The sequence below is a fragment of the Parasteatoda tepidariorum genome, chromosome 2, assembly GCF_043381705.1.
Source record: "Parasteatoda tepidariorum isolate YZ-2023 chromosome 2, CAS_Ptep_4.0, whole genome shotgun sequence".
Taxonomy (NCBI): domain Eukaryota; kingdom Metazoa; phylum Arthropoda; class Arachnida; order Araneae; family Theridiidae; genus Parasteatoda; species Parasteatoda tepidariorum.
The window spans coordinates 24,385,072-24,401,387 of NC_092205.1; the positions used below are offsets into that span (position 1 = coordinate 24,385,072).

General features: G+C 30.7%; 1 protein-coding gene across 1 annotated transcript; it reads right to left on the reverse strand.

Moving 5' to 3' along the window:
• Positions 1-4,044: 4,044 nt before the first annotated feature.
• Positions 4,045-5,581, reverse strand: LOC139424965 (uncharacterized; the record flags this gene model as incomplete). The annotated part of the gene is given in 1 exon segment (XM_071177319.1): positions 4,045-5,581. A coding segment is annotated over 1 exon segment (1,463 nt), but the record flags the coding sequence as incomplete, so codon positions are not given.
• Positions 5,582-16,316: the final 10,735 nt, after the last annotated feature.

A 16,316-nucleotide genomic window follows, 5' to 3' on the forward strand; every position in this document is an offset into this window, starting at 1 on the left:
TTTGGGATTCTTGATAAGAAAGCATCCATCGCAAACAGTTTTCTCAAAATTGAAGATAACGTTTATGTTTTTATGAATAAGATTTTTATGATCTGCTATCAAAAATTCGGAAATTTTATTGGAAGGCATATTGAAGCTACTATATTAGCAAAAAGGCAGTCAGTGGAATTTTTATATGGCCGAAGAAAAGGTTCATCTCATAAATGAGAAACTACACAAAAAAATGGCGAAGGAGACGCCATCCTCACCTCCTAACGAGGACAGGATATCAAAAAATAAAACACGCAACAGCGCGACGTGGAGTATGATACTCTCGAATTTCGAATGCAATCGTCATCTTTCGCGCGCTCTTTTTATAAGAGACAAAAACTTAATGGTTGAAGTTGTAGTACATGTTGTGCAAGTTAAAGTTAAATTATCTAAAAATTACGAGTTGAGACGAAAAATTGATTATACGTTAAAAGTTACGGTTGAGAAACACAACATACACGCGGAGATGAAAGATGCCGACAACCAGTGCGAATTCTCAGAAACGAAAAAGGGTGGAATGTTCTCGAAAGAAAGGGGCTCTTCAAGGAGCTGGAGCTCAAACCTCGCAGACTTCGAACGAGCTAGGAAGAGAAAAATGACGTCATTTTGACGTCACGTTTCTACTCCTAGGGAAAACCTGAAACCTCGCGCTTTCGAACGGATTTTGCTAACGGGCTGCGATCTTCATTTTTCCTCCCATCTATCGGAAAGCTTTCACCTAACAATTTGCTGGTGAAAGCGATTCGAACGTTCGAATAGGATGCGTTTAACGCTGGGATTAAATTAGATTTCCGATTTCAAAGATAATTTTTACCCAGATATCTTATGATTTTTTATAATCATTTACATAGTTATTTTATAAATACATTTCAGACATCATTTTTTTGTTCACAAATTTATTGTTTCATATAATAAATTGATTGATAAATTAGTTTCTTGCACAACTTATAATAAAATCTATAATAATCTTGAACAAATTTGAATAAAACGTAAATAAAAAATTTTGTTTCAAATTTTTGTAAATTCTTGACCATAATATGTTTAGTATATTTATTGCCGTATTTTTATTAACTTTTATTTACCTACCTTGCAATATTTTCAAAATGCTTAGAGTAAGAAGTGCTTCATAATTTAAAGAAAAACGCTTTTTTCTTTAAATTTTTTCTTACGAAAAAATTGTTAAGTAATACCTGAGGTTAGTACATAATAAATAAATAAATTTACTATTATAACTATATGGAATACAATATAAATAAGAATTACTATAAATTTATACTTATTTTTCATCCACTATGCAATTTTCTGTAAGAGATTTGGAAGAACGGAAGCTTTTGCACCTTGCGAATCTTGTATACCCGAAAATGCTTTTGTTTGACATTTGACCTTTTTAGAATACTTTTAATAAAATTGTAAATTAAAATTTTTAGGGAGAAAAAAGGACTTAAGTATAATTATTCTTCCTGTTTTGATATTCTCTATTAAATATCAGCAAAGATATTCCCTTATATTCTTTTGTTATTATTTAACTAGCGTTATTTGCTTTTATTCAAATAATACTTAAGATTATCCTAATGTATGCGATTTATTCTACTTCAAAAAGTTTTTAACGAATGTACGCGACGTGTAAAAAAGGGGAATTTCGTTCGAATTACTTTTGCATAATTCGTTTGCATACGGAATAATAAATCATAAGAAAGAAAAAAATAACCTGCGTCAACAATAAAAATAATTAAGAGAATTTTGTTATTAAAAATTTAACTGATTAAAGATATTTGCATCGTGTTAAACTACTAACACGAGTTTATAACAAAATAAAATCACGAATAATCTTTATAGCTAGATCTACAATAATGAAATTGTATAACTAAAAGTTCTAACAACCAGAATTTCTAATGACTTGGCATCCTTGTCTTCTGAGTTAGGATCAATATAAGAGTGTGATAAAAAGACCGGAATATGAAGAAAGAAAATTTTCTCAGTAAAATCGTTTTTGAATTATTATAAAGTTGCTGAAAAAATTAAATGCATAATTAAGACTTACAAATTAACTTTACAGACTTACAGATTAACTTCTTTCTCATTTATTTTCTTAATTTTTCTTCCCCCTTAATTTCTTGGTTCTAAATGTTCCAAGAAAACAAGATATTTTCAGTCTTATAACTGTAATATAAAAATACTCGAAAATTTGTTTTTTAAAAAATTATGTAATATTTTAAGAATAAAATTTGTTAAAATTACGATTAAAAAATTTCTAAAATCACGTTGTTTTAAAAAATTTTGTTAGAAATTGCATTAAAATAATGAAAAGAAGAAATTCAGAAAATTAAACGATTTTTCTCTATTAAACTCATTTGTTATTTAGTTGTAGGAAAAAATATTAAGATTAAAAAGATAACTATCAGCAAAACTAGAATTTTTTTCACTTAGTTTATGAATAAAAAACCACAAATTATCATTCTTAATTACTATTATCATACCGTGCATTCTCCAAAGTTAATAAATTAGTTACAAGCGTTAGAGATTTTGCAATTCACGTAGAATCTCTCACGCTCAAGTACGTAAGTTCTGCACAACGAAGTTATAACAGAACAATCTCGTTCCTTTATACAGCCTGCGGAATCTACGTGCTGTTGCCTTATTAAACAGTAGTTTTACACAGAGCATATATATGCTCTTAACTATATATATTCATATATATAGATAAAATACTATAGAACATACTATCTATACTTGACATTAACAAGGTACATACACTTTTTGGAATCTTATTCGTGAGCGTAAGTATTTATAGTTCAGATCATACGTACGTGAACGTGCGGTTTCGCATGTGAACCTGCTAAATCTCTCTATTTTTATTTTATAACCGTCGTTAAACAGCCGACCCAGTTTTATGAGTTCACGACTACTAATGTTCAACTCTGTAGCCTTGTAATTTTGAACCCAATCCAGAAGACAAAGGAAATCCTGGATCGAGTATTGGAAGAAGTTTGCCTTCGTGGAGAACTTTTTGATGGAGCTAACCCACATTTGCGTTACATGTAGAGGAAGACCACGAGAACCTCCTATAGTTAGCCTGACGGCAAGGGAGCAATAACCCATGATCCGTCTACAACTGAGGATATTTCACGTCAGAACTGTGGTCGGTGCTGGCTGGTTGCGGAATTCGTTTCAAACAGTCATCGCCGGGATCGAACACCTACCGAACATGGTATAGGCAGGTGGACAGGCGAAAGTTAGGACCTTTTATTGCTAATTTTACTTTTTTACTTTTTTCAAAAATTAATTTAATTTAATTTAATTTAATTTGGTCATTTTAACTGTATCTTTATCTTTATTTATACTTCTTATATTTCAACCTGTCTTTATTAGTATTTTCTCAGTGTACATTTGACATGTGTTTTTTTTTTTTTTNGTTGAATTTTCCTTATATTTTCATATTTGAATTTTTGATTGCATTTTCTTACTTAGTTTATCCATTATGGGGCACAGTCAGTCTTAGATTTAAACACTAACTATAGGAAAGCTCCAATGTGTTAGCGTTACATGTAGAGCTAGACCACAAGAGCTTCCCACGGTTAGCCTGTCTGCAAAGGGACTCTAACTCATGATCCATCTACCACTGAGGATATTTCACGTCAGCACTGTGATCGGTGCAAGCCGGACGCAGAATTCGCATCGACTGGGATTCGAACCCGGCTCGCCGCATTGAAAGGTGAACGTTCTATCCTCTGAACCATCGCGGGTCAAGTCTCTTTATTATAACATAATTCTTAAATTTTTCTGATTGTGCACATTAAAAAAGGAGATGGTTTAGAGATGAATTTAATAAAATACAAATAAAGCCTAAAATTAATTGTTTGTGAAATTCAGATCTAAATATTTTTTATTTATTTATGTTTTTACTTTTTATTCTTTCTATTTTATGCTCTTGAATGAAATAGTTAAAAGGACAGTGATTAGTTGATATCAGATGAAGTGTTTTATTTATTAAAATAGTTAAAATTTTTATAACTTACCGTATTACTTTTAGAACTAGAATCAAACTTTTCGGAAAGCTTAAGTAACACTTCAGAAGCAATTGCAGAATTCGTTTTTAACCATTGCGGCCAGTTAGGTGAGGACAAAACTTGTCTGGAGTTTTCTACAATATACTCCACAGCAGAAACTTTTAATCGTTCTTGGTTCACCATATCTGCTACCAGTAGCACGTTCAGTACATTATCAACGCTCAAAACTGACTTCAGGAATGTTGAACAGTTATCAGTCAGGGGCAACACCTGGTACTTATCGGCGACTACCAATAGACTCAAGGCCTTTTCAGCGTCCATGCCATCCACTGTTTCAGTGTAGAGATATTCCAGAAAGACTTTCAAAATCTTGGCATCAGCATCATGTATATCAATGATGCCAGTTTTGCTTTCTAACATGTCTTGCTCAAACATAGCCCTGAATACTGGCGATCGAGTAGCCAGTAAGCATTTGTGAGCAAATAAAACCTCATCATCAGCACGTAGTTTCACGTCGGCGTAGGTTCTTTCATTCAACATATTTCTGAGTTGCTGCTGTAAGTACAATGAATTTCCAGTCTCATTCTTAAATTGAGTCATTGAAGCGTTCTTTACATTTGATGAATCATTTTTAAGAGTCTCGACAATTGAAGAATGATCGTGATAAACAAAGTGGAATTTCATGTTGATTTGTTTCAAAGTGAAACAATTAGCCTTTTCCAGATCCTGTTTGTTAACAAAATGGGGAAATTTCCATAATCTTCTAGTGTAACTAAATTTAAATCCATCCCTATCTTCCTTCACCAATACAGATTTTTCATCATTTAAACTTATGATACAAAACACATTATGATATTTATTATCTTCAATATTAGAAACTAGCTCAATTTGAAACTTATTTTTATCATATTTGAATACAATATCAATCGGTAAACTTTCCACCCTTACTCTATCAACTACTGTCCGCTTCATAAAGTCTGAATTTGAGGATAAGGTAAAAGAGTAAAGAGCACACACAATGTCTGTTTCAGCTTCCCAACTAACAACAGAGCACGGAGTTGATTGCATTGACGGATAAATGAAAGGCATTTCCATACGACATCGAAGGTAGACATCTTCAGGTGGGAAATTGTCAGTCAATTTTTTTAATTCGTATAGACGTGAATGCGAACCACTTTCAAACATATGACTTAATATATCAGAGGTTTTTAAAATAACATCATCAAAAGTTGCTAACTCATACCTGTAATTGACTGAAATGCATTCAGGTAGTTTACTGCCATCTTTTCGATTTATACAACAAAATATATTCTGAGAACTCTTAAATAACGCTAGATGCCACTTAATGTCTTCTAAAAATTGAACTTCAAACACGGGGCTAGTGATTAAAGTAAACTCCGTTGAATGAATCCGATGAAAATGTTTAATTTTCCAAACAAAAATAAACTCTTGCTTTTCTTTTGCCGCCATGTTTCGAATTATTCCAGAGTTATAAGGCAACAAAATGTGAACTTAAATCTTTTACGAAGGAGTAGTTAACTGATTATTTTTTTTCCTCATTTTAAACTAAAGTGTTTTCAATCAAACGATAATATACGTGTAAGCATGGAAACGAAATGAGATAAGATAAAGAAGTGTAAATTATCAAGGAACAGTTCGTTTTAAAAGTTTGTGGTGAAATTAAATGAAAACAAAATCAAAGGATATTTAAAATTGAATTCGTGCTTTCATTTGATAGTGTATTTCTCTGTTGGATAAATGAATTTATTATCGTATTTGATATAAATAGCAATAACGATGGAAAGTTAAATAGGTTTTGAATAAAAAAAAATTATGGTGACAGTTATGAAATACATCTGCTATTCGTTTTGAATGTAGTAACGAGTAACTCAGAACATCATTCAAGCTTACCATGTCGCAGCAAGTTCCCTAATTTCTTATTTTTTATATAAAATGAATTTGTTTTGAACAACTTTCATTTTCCTTTACGTATTTTGAATAAATTTATACTAATGGCCCTCTCATTATTTTTTCAGATTAACATCGGTATTTCAGAGAAATGTTCGTCATTTATATAATAGCATTCCCAAGAACCTTTTTTCATACTTTGCATAAATGACACTTGTCATTCCAGATTTACAATGTCTGAGGGAAAATGGATAATAATTCACTTTATTCATACTTCCCCTAAAAACGTCCTGAATTATATAAAATGCCTAGTCATTTTATAGATTGCCGGGTTGTCATACTCTGCTGATAACATGGATATTTTTTTAATTCTTTTCCCAAAAATAAAATTATTTTTCATTTTAATAACTAAACTACTGAGGGAAAAAAGAATACAATTACAACAATAATGTACATGTTTAAACAAAATGTAATTATATCACTATGGAAATGGCTATGAAAAAGTATATACTATTTAAATCTAGACATAAACTATATTACAAGTCTTCAAACTAGAATTAGACACACGACCATCAGCAGAAACTCGGTAAAAGTTTAAGTTCTATTTTTAAGATCATTATTTTGGTAAGGATTTGTAATAACGTTTTCTTCCTCCCACTTAGATTTGTGACCTTTAGGTTGTTACTACAACTATTCAAGATGCGAAAAGGCATGTTGTTATAAATTATTTATGTTGTAACATTGTACAATTTGACCTTTTCGCATATAAACTAACAGCCTTTGTACAATATTTTATGAAATTTTTTTTCTAGAAAACTGGAAAGTTTAGCAGTTGAAAAATGATTTTCAGAGGTAAAAGTATCAAAACTTGGTACACTTCAAAAACTAGCATATTTCTCAAAGCCCAAAGCACCGATTTTATTGCACAATACGTAGATGGAAGATATTAAACAATGAATCATAAAACAATATGGAATTTCGACTGAGTTTTATATAAAAATACTGTGAAATATTTCAGGAACGACCACCCTCTGTTCCATAGCAAAATGGTCGTGATTGGAGGTTGGTCGTTCTTTGAAGTAGCCTCCATTTACTTACAAAATGTTATCTAAGGCACATGATTTTTCACAAACGATGTTTACATTAATGTAATTTTCTTGGTGCGGAAATGTCATTAGCGCTGACGTTTTAAGAATCGGATTGATGAATAAAATTAGAAATGATCCCTACTGACATAATTATGTGTACAAACAACTTTACCAATTTTGAATGATTGAACTTTTTTTAAATAAATAAACAATTATGTTTTTAAATTTACATTTAATTCAATATCATAAAAATTAGTCAGCTTTAAGAGACCAGAAGAGGTTTGTTTGTTTGAGATGCTTAGTCTTTTCTTAAATGATTTTTCTTAAAATTACTTTTAATTCTAAAAATAATCTATTTAAATAGTCCATTACATGATCAATTCTAAAAATAATATAAAATAATCCAATAAAAATAATTGATGAATCAAAAAATAAATCAATAAATTAGTCTCTAAGTGCAATCTGACTGCAACATGAGGTTGTAGATCTGTTTCAGAGATTGTCAAAAAAAGCTCTCTAAATAAGAGCCACGCACAAATATTTAGAATGCATTTTAATCTACTTATTTGCTCTGTTAATGCTTTTGTTTCTGTAACTTTTCGAGTTTCGTTATTTAATTATTCCTTATTTCCTTTTCCTTATTTGGTGCAGAGGTTTTGATGGTTTCTCCTAAAGGTTTTCTTCCACAAAAATTCTATGCAAGAAAATTCCGTGTCGCTCAAAAGTGGTCGTAATGGAGGGGGAGGGGGTTCGCTGCATAGAAGTGGTCTTTCCTGGAGGTTTCGCTGTATACGATTTTCGGTAGATTTTACACCATATATAGCAGGGGTGGCGAACCTTTAAGTATCAACGTGCCATTTTTTCTAGAAAAATGTTTAATGAGGTCATAGACGTGCCATCAAACAATTTTGACTTACGTGATTATTGGGAAAATAATAATACTAAATACTATCAATTCAAAACTCTTTATTTACTTATTATTTATTAAGAAATTCTTATTATTTATTAATTCAAAACTTATTATTTATTACGAAAAAAAATTTGCAATGTCTCAGTTTTATGCATAATTAAACTTTAAAGTAGCATTAGAGTAACTACTGTTTTTGCAGATTAGATGACAAATAACTTATATTAGGGTTGTAAGATGTTAGTATAAACAGAATGCATGCTGAAGTGCTGTCGTTTGTCAAACGGCTTCTAAGAGGGTGTTTAATGTTATTCATCTCTGAAAATAATGACTAGCAGGCATAGGTAGAAGAAAATATAGTTAAAATAGCACGAGACAGCTTCTTCAAACAGTTAAATGTGTCTGGAAACGAATTCCATGCTTCCAAAGTTTTGTTATTGGCATTTTTACTTATATTGCTTGTCAATCTTTCTGTTTCGATTAATTCCAACTCTTTTCGTGTTTCGATAAATTTTTGAATCCGTATTGAACTGGACTGGAAATCAATCAGCTGCATTTCAAATTCTTCAATTTCCAACCAATCGAATTGGGACAAGTTCAATTTATCAAAAGAAGTCACATCAGGGTACATAATAAACTTGAGTGTTTCTGATAATTCTTTGAACCGGGAAAATCTCGCTGAAAATTCCTTGATTGAAAAATCTGTAACAGAAATAAATTCTTCAGTGACTGTTTCTTCGCCTGGTTTCTCATGTATATCTAAATCGTTGACACTTTTTTTCAAGTTTGGAAAATACTTGTAGTTTCTTGTAATAATATCGTTCCTGAAAACATGCAGTTTAGTATCAGAAGCGCGAATGAGATCTATCATGACGATAATCATTTTATTCGTGTCTTGAAGCTTCACCTTCAATTCATTGAAACGTTGGCATATGTCTGTAAAAAATATCAATTTCGAAAGCCACATAACGTCCAACAACTGTGGGTATTGTTCAATTTCCCCTCATTTTGCAGAAACAGTCTGATTTCTTCCACGTAATTAACAAATCTTTGAAGTACGTTCCCGCGGCTCAACCAGCGAACATTATTATACATCAGTAAGCCATTATACACCGAATTGACTTCATCCAACAAAGCATCAAACTTTCGCTTATTTAAAGTTTGCGAGGAAATGAGGTTAACTATTTTTGTGACTGGCGCCATTACATCATCAAGAGATGTTAAACCAGTCTTAGCACACAAAGGCTTGTTGGTGAATGAGGTAGTGGATTTCAAGAGCCGAGTGCCCTACGTATGTTTGAAATAAACTTATGAAACCATTTTTTGCCCACCATACTTGGAGCACCATCAGTTGTTACCGAAACAATTTTTTTCAAATCAATATCTTCCTCACTAAGCGAATTCTTAACAGCCGTACAAATATCTGTGCCCTTTGTAGTTGTTAGCAACGATGTTATCGCAATTAATTCTTCCTTTATTCTTAATGACGTTTCCTACACAATATCGAGCAAAAACAGCTAAGCGTGCAGATTTAGTGATGTCAGTGCTTTCGTCAAGACATAGCGATATAAAAAGAGCGGAGTTAATGTCAGTATTTTGTTGATCTGTTACATTTCCGGCCAATTTTAATATTCTTTCTTTTATTATATTTCTAGATAGAGGGGTATCTTTGATGTGCTGAATTATCTTATCTTTGTTATCGAAGTCATCAAAAAGTGAGGGAGCGCATGCTAACCAGGCTTCCTTCAAAAACTCTCCCTCTTGAGATGGTTTACTATGCCGAGCAATGATATTTGCAGCCGAGTAACTTGCTGCACTCGTATGACATAGAAGTGGCCTGTTTATTTCTGTTTTTCATTGCACTTGCGATTAATTCCTTTTGCTCTGGTTCACTTTTTTGACTGACGAATTTGTGATTTATTTCAAAATGCCGTTTTACAGACGATGTTACACAGACTGTTCCAGAACATAAAACACACACTGCTTTGTCGCCTTTACTAATCATGTCATATTTCTCTGTCCACCAAGTTAGAAATTCTCTGATATGCTTACTATTTTGCACTTTTGTTTTTCTTGCTGAACTAGCCATGTTAAATAACAGTTAAAAATGGCAAATATAACACAAATAAACTTTAAAATACAGTTGTGTCAACGAAATTGACTATTATGCTTTGCGTAAACAAGTAATGCGGCACTATACTTCGTTTCGCCTCAATCTTTCACTACAGGGAAAGATAGGAAATATAATACTACGCTTTTGAAAAGTAGTTCTTCGCTATTTCGGAATTAATTACAGTTTAAAAGTGCCTATAAGTAAATGTTGTATAATAAGAAAAGTTGAAAAGTTTATCTTTGAACATGTATTACAAGTTTCATAATGTTTAAATGTACTTAATTTACAAATACCTGCTCAGGAAAGCGAATGTACAGAGAAAATGTTTTAGTTTCAAGGGACGAAAGGGCGAAAAATTAGCGTGTTAGCTATATATTTGCTCTGGCGAGACCAACTGTTTCGAGTCTCCTTGCCTTCGCTTAGGCGTCATATTATCTACTGTGCAGTTTTTGTTTCGCTTTCACTCGCATAGCTTAATTGCTCTTTTGTTTTGTTTTCTATTAGTTACTATATGTTAATTTTTTTATAGTTATTTATTGTTAGCTTGCTTTTTATGGTTATTAATTGTTTTTTTTTCATTAATTGTTAATTTTTTATAAATAATTGTTCATTTTTTTTTTTTTTTTTTTTTTTTTTTTTTTTTTTTTTTTTTTGCTTTTTGTGAATTTCAATTCAATTGTTCATATGCTTCATAGTGAACTTTGTGATTGGTGGCGTGCCCAAAATATTGTGTCGCGTGCTATCAATGGCACGCGTGCCATTGGTTCGCCATCCCTGATATATAGCATTATAAAATAAGCTTAAAAAAAGTATCCATTCACAAAAGCATAAAAAAAAATTTTACTTTAATACTTTGGTAGCTAAAATGTTGAAACGGTTTTCTTTTATCAAATGTGGAAAAATGGCAGCACTTTCAAAATACTGAAGCTATTTTCTTTATCCAAATCTGGAAAAAGGGGAACATTTTCCGACCACAGAGCAAATTACAAATAAATAAAGAAAATTTAAAAATAAAAAAAAGTGAAAAAAGAATACTCTTTTGATAAAGTGGTTAAATTTTGAACCACTTAAACTCTATTTTAATGATTTGAAAGCTTAACCTTAAATATTTTAATTAATTGGAGAAGACGATTGAATATTATGAAAACAGACTCAAAATGTGCTTCCTCTGAATAGAAAAACGCATTTTCCATTTCACTTTTTATCAACATATTTAAATTTTTACATATAAAGGGATTAGCCACAATCTTACTCCCAACAGTTTAGTCAGCCCAATAGTTTAGTCAGGAAAAGAGTCGATTGTTCGAGTTCTTACCCGATTACGAGATTTTATGACCCAGTTAATTTTAACATTTAACATTAACATTTAACATTAACATTTAACATTAACATTTAACATTAACATTTAACATTAACATTTAACATTTAACATTTAACATTTAACATTAACATTTAACATTAACATTTAACATTAACATTTAACATTAACATTTAACATTTTTCCTTTCGTTGAAATTTTCGCTATATGTTCTTTATCTTGAACTCTTAAACATGTGTTATGGTATTTTAGCAAAACAAATTTTTTTAAACGGAAAATCCTCTTGAATTTTGTGNACATTTAACATTAACATTTAACATTAACATTTAACATTAACATTTAACATTAACATTTAACATTAACATTTAACATTAACATTTAACATTTTTCCTTTCGTTGAAATTTTCGCTATGTGTTCCTCATCTTGAACTCTTAAACATGTGTTATGGTATTTTGGAAAAACAAAGTTTTTTTAAACGGAAAATCCTCTGGAATTTTGTGAAAAACATATCCATTTGCAAGCGGCAATACTTTTTGTGAAGGGACTGCACTGACCATACCACTGCATTGACCATTATTTTGCATTCTACTACTTCCACACTAGCTTTTAGAACATAAATACTTTCTATAGACCTTTGCATAGAAAGTCAAAGGACAAGCATATTTCTTTGAATGAAGGATATTGTTTTAGTGTTTGACCGACAAATTCTACTTGTAGAAACAGTGAACCATAAATGTATATATTTCTGTGAATAAACACTATATAAGTAGTACTTAAGACAAGTCAACATGTGCATAGATTTGGCGGACCTTGAAATCGACCTTAAATTTGCAAGTAACTGAATTCCATAGAACTTGCAAGGTCATTTCTGCCTTCACCAAAAAGGGACAAGTAGAGGCGCGATGGCTCAGGGGATAACGCGTTCGCCTTCCAATGAGGCGAACCGTGTTCGAATCCCAGTCGATGCGAATTCCGCATCCAACTTGCACCGACCACAGTGCTGACGTGAAATATCTTCTGTGGTAGGTGGATCATGGGATAGAGTCCCCTTGCCGTCAGGCTAACCGTGGGAGGTTCTCGTGGTCTTCCTCTCCATATAACGCAAACACGGGTTAACTCCTTCAAAGAAGTCTTCCACGAAGGCGAACATTTATCCCAATACTCAATCCAGGAGATCCCTTACTTCTGGATTGGGTTCAAAATTACAAGGCAACGTAGTTGAAGATTAGTAGTCGTAAATTCATAAAATTAGGTCGGCTGTTCAACGACGGTTATAAAATATAAAATAAAAAAAGGGACAAGTAAGAAATTTAACTCGTTTTACAAAGTAATTTATACATTGTTCATAAATATGTAAATCTAAAGAATATAGGTCGAAAATTGCGATGAAGATAAACAAAATGTATATATTTTACTTTGTATTTTCTACACGCCTTCAAAACTAATAAAATAATGCATGACGATAAAATAAAGACCCTAGCAAAGTTTAGAAAAAATAATCACTTATTTACTTATTTTTTCTTAAAAAACAATTACTTTAAATCACCAAGACAGAAACAAAAGAAAGAGATGTTCTTACTCTTCGTTCATAATAGTACCATAATACCAAATTATGCAGTCCTTCTTCTAACATAGTTAATTTCAATTTTTTTTAAAAATTAATTTAAACTTTGAAAAATATTTTTTGGGTTAACAAATCACCAAAACAGTACATACATTAAGGAATATACCTAATAAGTAGTTCTCAAGCATGTATTTGGTAGGTTTTGGACAAGTTTTTGCATGAACACGTTTTAGTAAAGCTTAAAAGTTAACGATTTGAGGATTTCAAGCTCTCATCAAGGACTATGGTTGATAAAAGTATTTTCTAGTGCTGCTAAAAATTTGAAATGATGTATGCCGTTAAAATGAAAGACTTGTCAAATTTTGTTAATAAGAAGCATTTAGGTTTTTTTTAAAAAAAAATGCTTTCCTTAAGTAACAGTCATATATGGCAGTACTTTTACTTTCGTTACTTGTACCGCCGGTACAAGTAAAAAGTACGTACTTTTACTTGTACTTCGTTACTTTTTAAATTTAGTACTTTTACTTGTACTTTCGTTACTTTTTTAGGGAAAAAGTACAAGTATATGTAACGGAAATGTCGAATGAAATCGTTACTTTTTTCTAAAACTCGGTAAGCTTTCTAAAAAAAAAAAGATTAAATTAAAAATAAATGCTTATGTTTTTTTTAATTTATAAAATTAATGTGCAATATATATGTATTCACTGCTAACTTCGTGTTTAAATACCTTGACCTTTGAAAATTGTCACTCCTGAAAGGGAAAAGACGGCTCTTTTGAACTGCGAAAGGTTTCGCGATGTGAAATCGCAGGACGATTTATTGCTTGCTGCAGGTCTGGAAGTTTGCATCAATTTTAATTGGTTTGAAGAAAAAGCTAGGGAGGAGGCTACAAAAAAAATTGAAAAGAATTGTCCAAGCTGAACACCCTGATATAACTAATAAAGTAACAGAAAAAAAACCCAGGGAATCTTAATTTTCTAAAGCTGAAAACATCATGCCAATCACCAACGACAGAAGAATTTATGGCATACATGAGCTCAAATGTCGAAATGGAAAGCATATCAATTTTGAATCGATATCCAATCGTAAAAGAATTATACGTGAAATATAATACTGCAGTACCTTCTAATGCTCCCGTGGAGCGCTTATTCAGCGTGGCTAAGCACGTTCTAAGAAATTCTCGCAGCAGACTCAGTGGCACCACTTTCGAAATGCAATTATTTTGTAAAATGAATGAAAATATTAATTAGCAAGTTATTTTCAGTCATTTTCGAGTTTTATGCATTTATTCCATACATTTTAAATAAAAAATGTTGGATTTTGTTATTGCGTTTTTCAATTTTCTTTTTGAGCTCACTAATAGTATATTTTTGTCTTAATACATTTTTTACTAAATACATTTTTACCTAGTACATTTTTTACTAAAATTATGTTTATGCCGGACCTTGTCAAACAAAGCCCAGTCAAATCTCTAAGAACTTCAGAACTATTTGTGCTATTGAAAACTATTATAATTACTATTTTAACTCTTGAAAACTCGAAGGTATTAATTTAGCCGCTGATACTATAATTCGTTAACAAATTTTAATTATTCCGTTAGGCAGAAATGTTCGGAAAGTGATTTTCTCGCATGACTTCAGCATTAGCCATTGTTACAAATAAAATTGTAGACTATTCTGTTTCAACTTATACTGCACATGCAATTATTTTTTACTAGCTCAAGATTGCAAAGCTATATGAAACACCGTGTTTGCTTTGTTTATGTTTGTGCTTTTAAAACGCGTTTCTATAGTGTAAAACAATTTCAAATCAATGGTAATTTAAATAAGTAAAAATAATAAACTAAAAATAAAAATCAATACATAGAATTTCTTTTTCGTGCAAATCCATAAAAAGTTTGATATTAAAATTATATTTGATTTTAAAATTATATTATATGATTATATTATAAAATTATATTATAATATTCTTCCGAATTTAAAAATAAATTAATGTCCATAGCTTTCAAAATTAAAAATAATTAAATAAATAACAACAATTTTGCAAAAACATTAAAGAACGTAAGAATATTATTCAGTAAAATTTTAGGTTACTTTGAATTTTCGATTTCCTCGAAATGTACTTTTAAATCATTACTTTTTTTGTTTAGTACTTGTACTTTTACTTGTACTTTTTACTCGTTCCTTTTTAAAATAAGAACTTTTTACTTTTTACTCGTTACTTTTTTTAAAAATGCCTGTACTTTTACTCGTTACTTTTTAAAAGTAACGTTGCCATGTATGGTAACAGTATACAGAATAAAAAGGAGAGATTATTACTCTTCATTGATAATAGTACCATAACACCATATTATGCAGTCCTTCTTCTAACATAGTTGATCGCATTTTTTTAAAAAATAAATTTAAGCTTTGAAAAATATTTTTTGGCATTATAAATCATCAAATGTGGTATACATTAAAAAATCTATCAAATAAGTAGTTTTCAAGCATGTATTTGATGTACAATCTTTTTTCATGAACATGTTTCATGAAATTCAGTAAAAAGTAAATGAGTAAACTATTTAGGACTTAAAGCTCTCTTCACGAATATGTTAATATATGTTAATAAAAAGTTTTCAAATGCTACCTAAAATTTCAAAATAATTTATCGACGAAGTTTTATTCTCCCCGCAGTTCTCTTTCCACTCTAGCCTGAATTATTTGAAACTGTGAACAATATTTTTTCCCTCTACATATTTATTTCACGAAATATTTACAAACAAATTAAATAAAATAAATAAAAATTTATTAAAATGAAGTAAAACTTTAATTTTTGGTCTTAAAATACCAGTTTAAGGTTGTTGTTTCTTTTCAAACAAAAGTTTTTTTAATTATTATTCTTTGTAGTTCAGGCCAAATATCGAATTTATCCATCAGCTAATTCAATAACGATTAATCAAATTCTACTAACTCAAATCAGACTTACATTAATCTAAACTAGTTTTTAAAGATTAAATTCAACATTCACAATAAGAAATCTTAAGATGGAACTCCTTCTATTTAATTGTTGTATCCTGTAATACAGTCCTGTAATATTACATTGGTATCATAGGTAAAAAAAGAAATCCCTTATCAAGTAGAAGAACAAATAGCACACATCACTAGGATAAACCCACGGTTGCAGCTTGATTCGAACCCGCAACCGTAATACTACAGACCGTTTGGCAAAACTTTGATACTGCTTGACCAGGAAGACCCAATTTACGTATGTATGTGTAACAATAAACAAATAAAAATGAATTTTTTTAAAAAAAAAGTCATGAAAATATTGAAATTTATGTTGTTATCTCTTTCTTTGACACCATTTTTGATTAGAAAATTTAAAAGAATTATTACTTACCC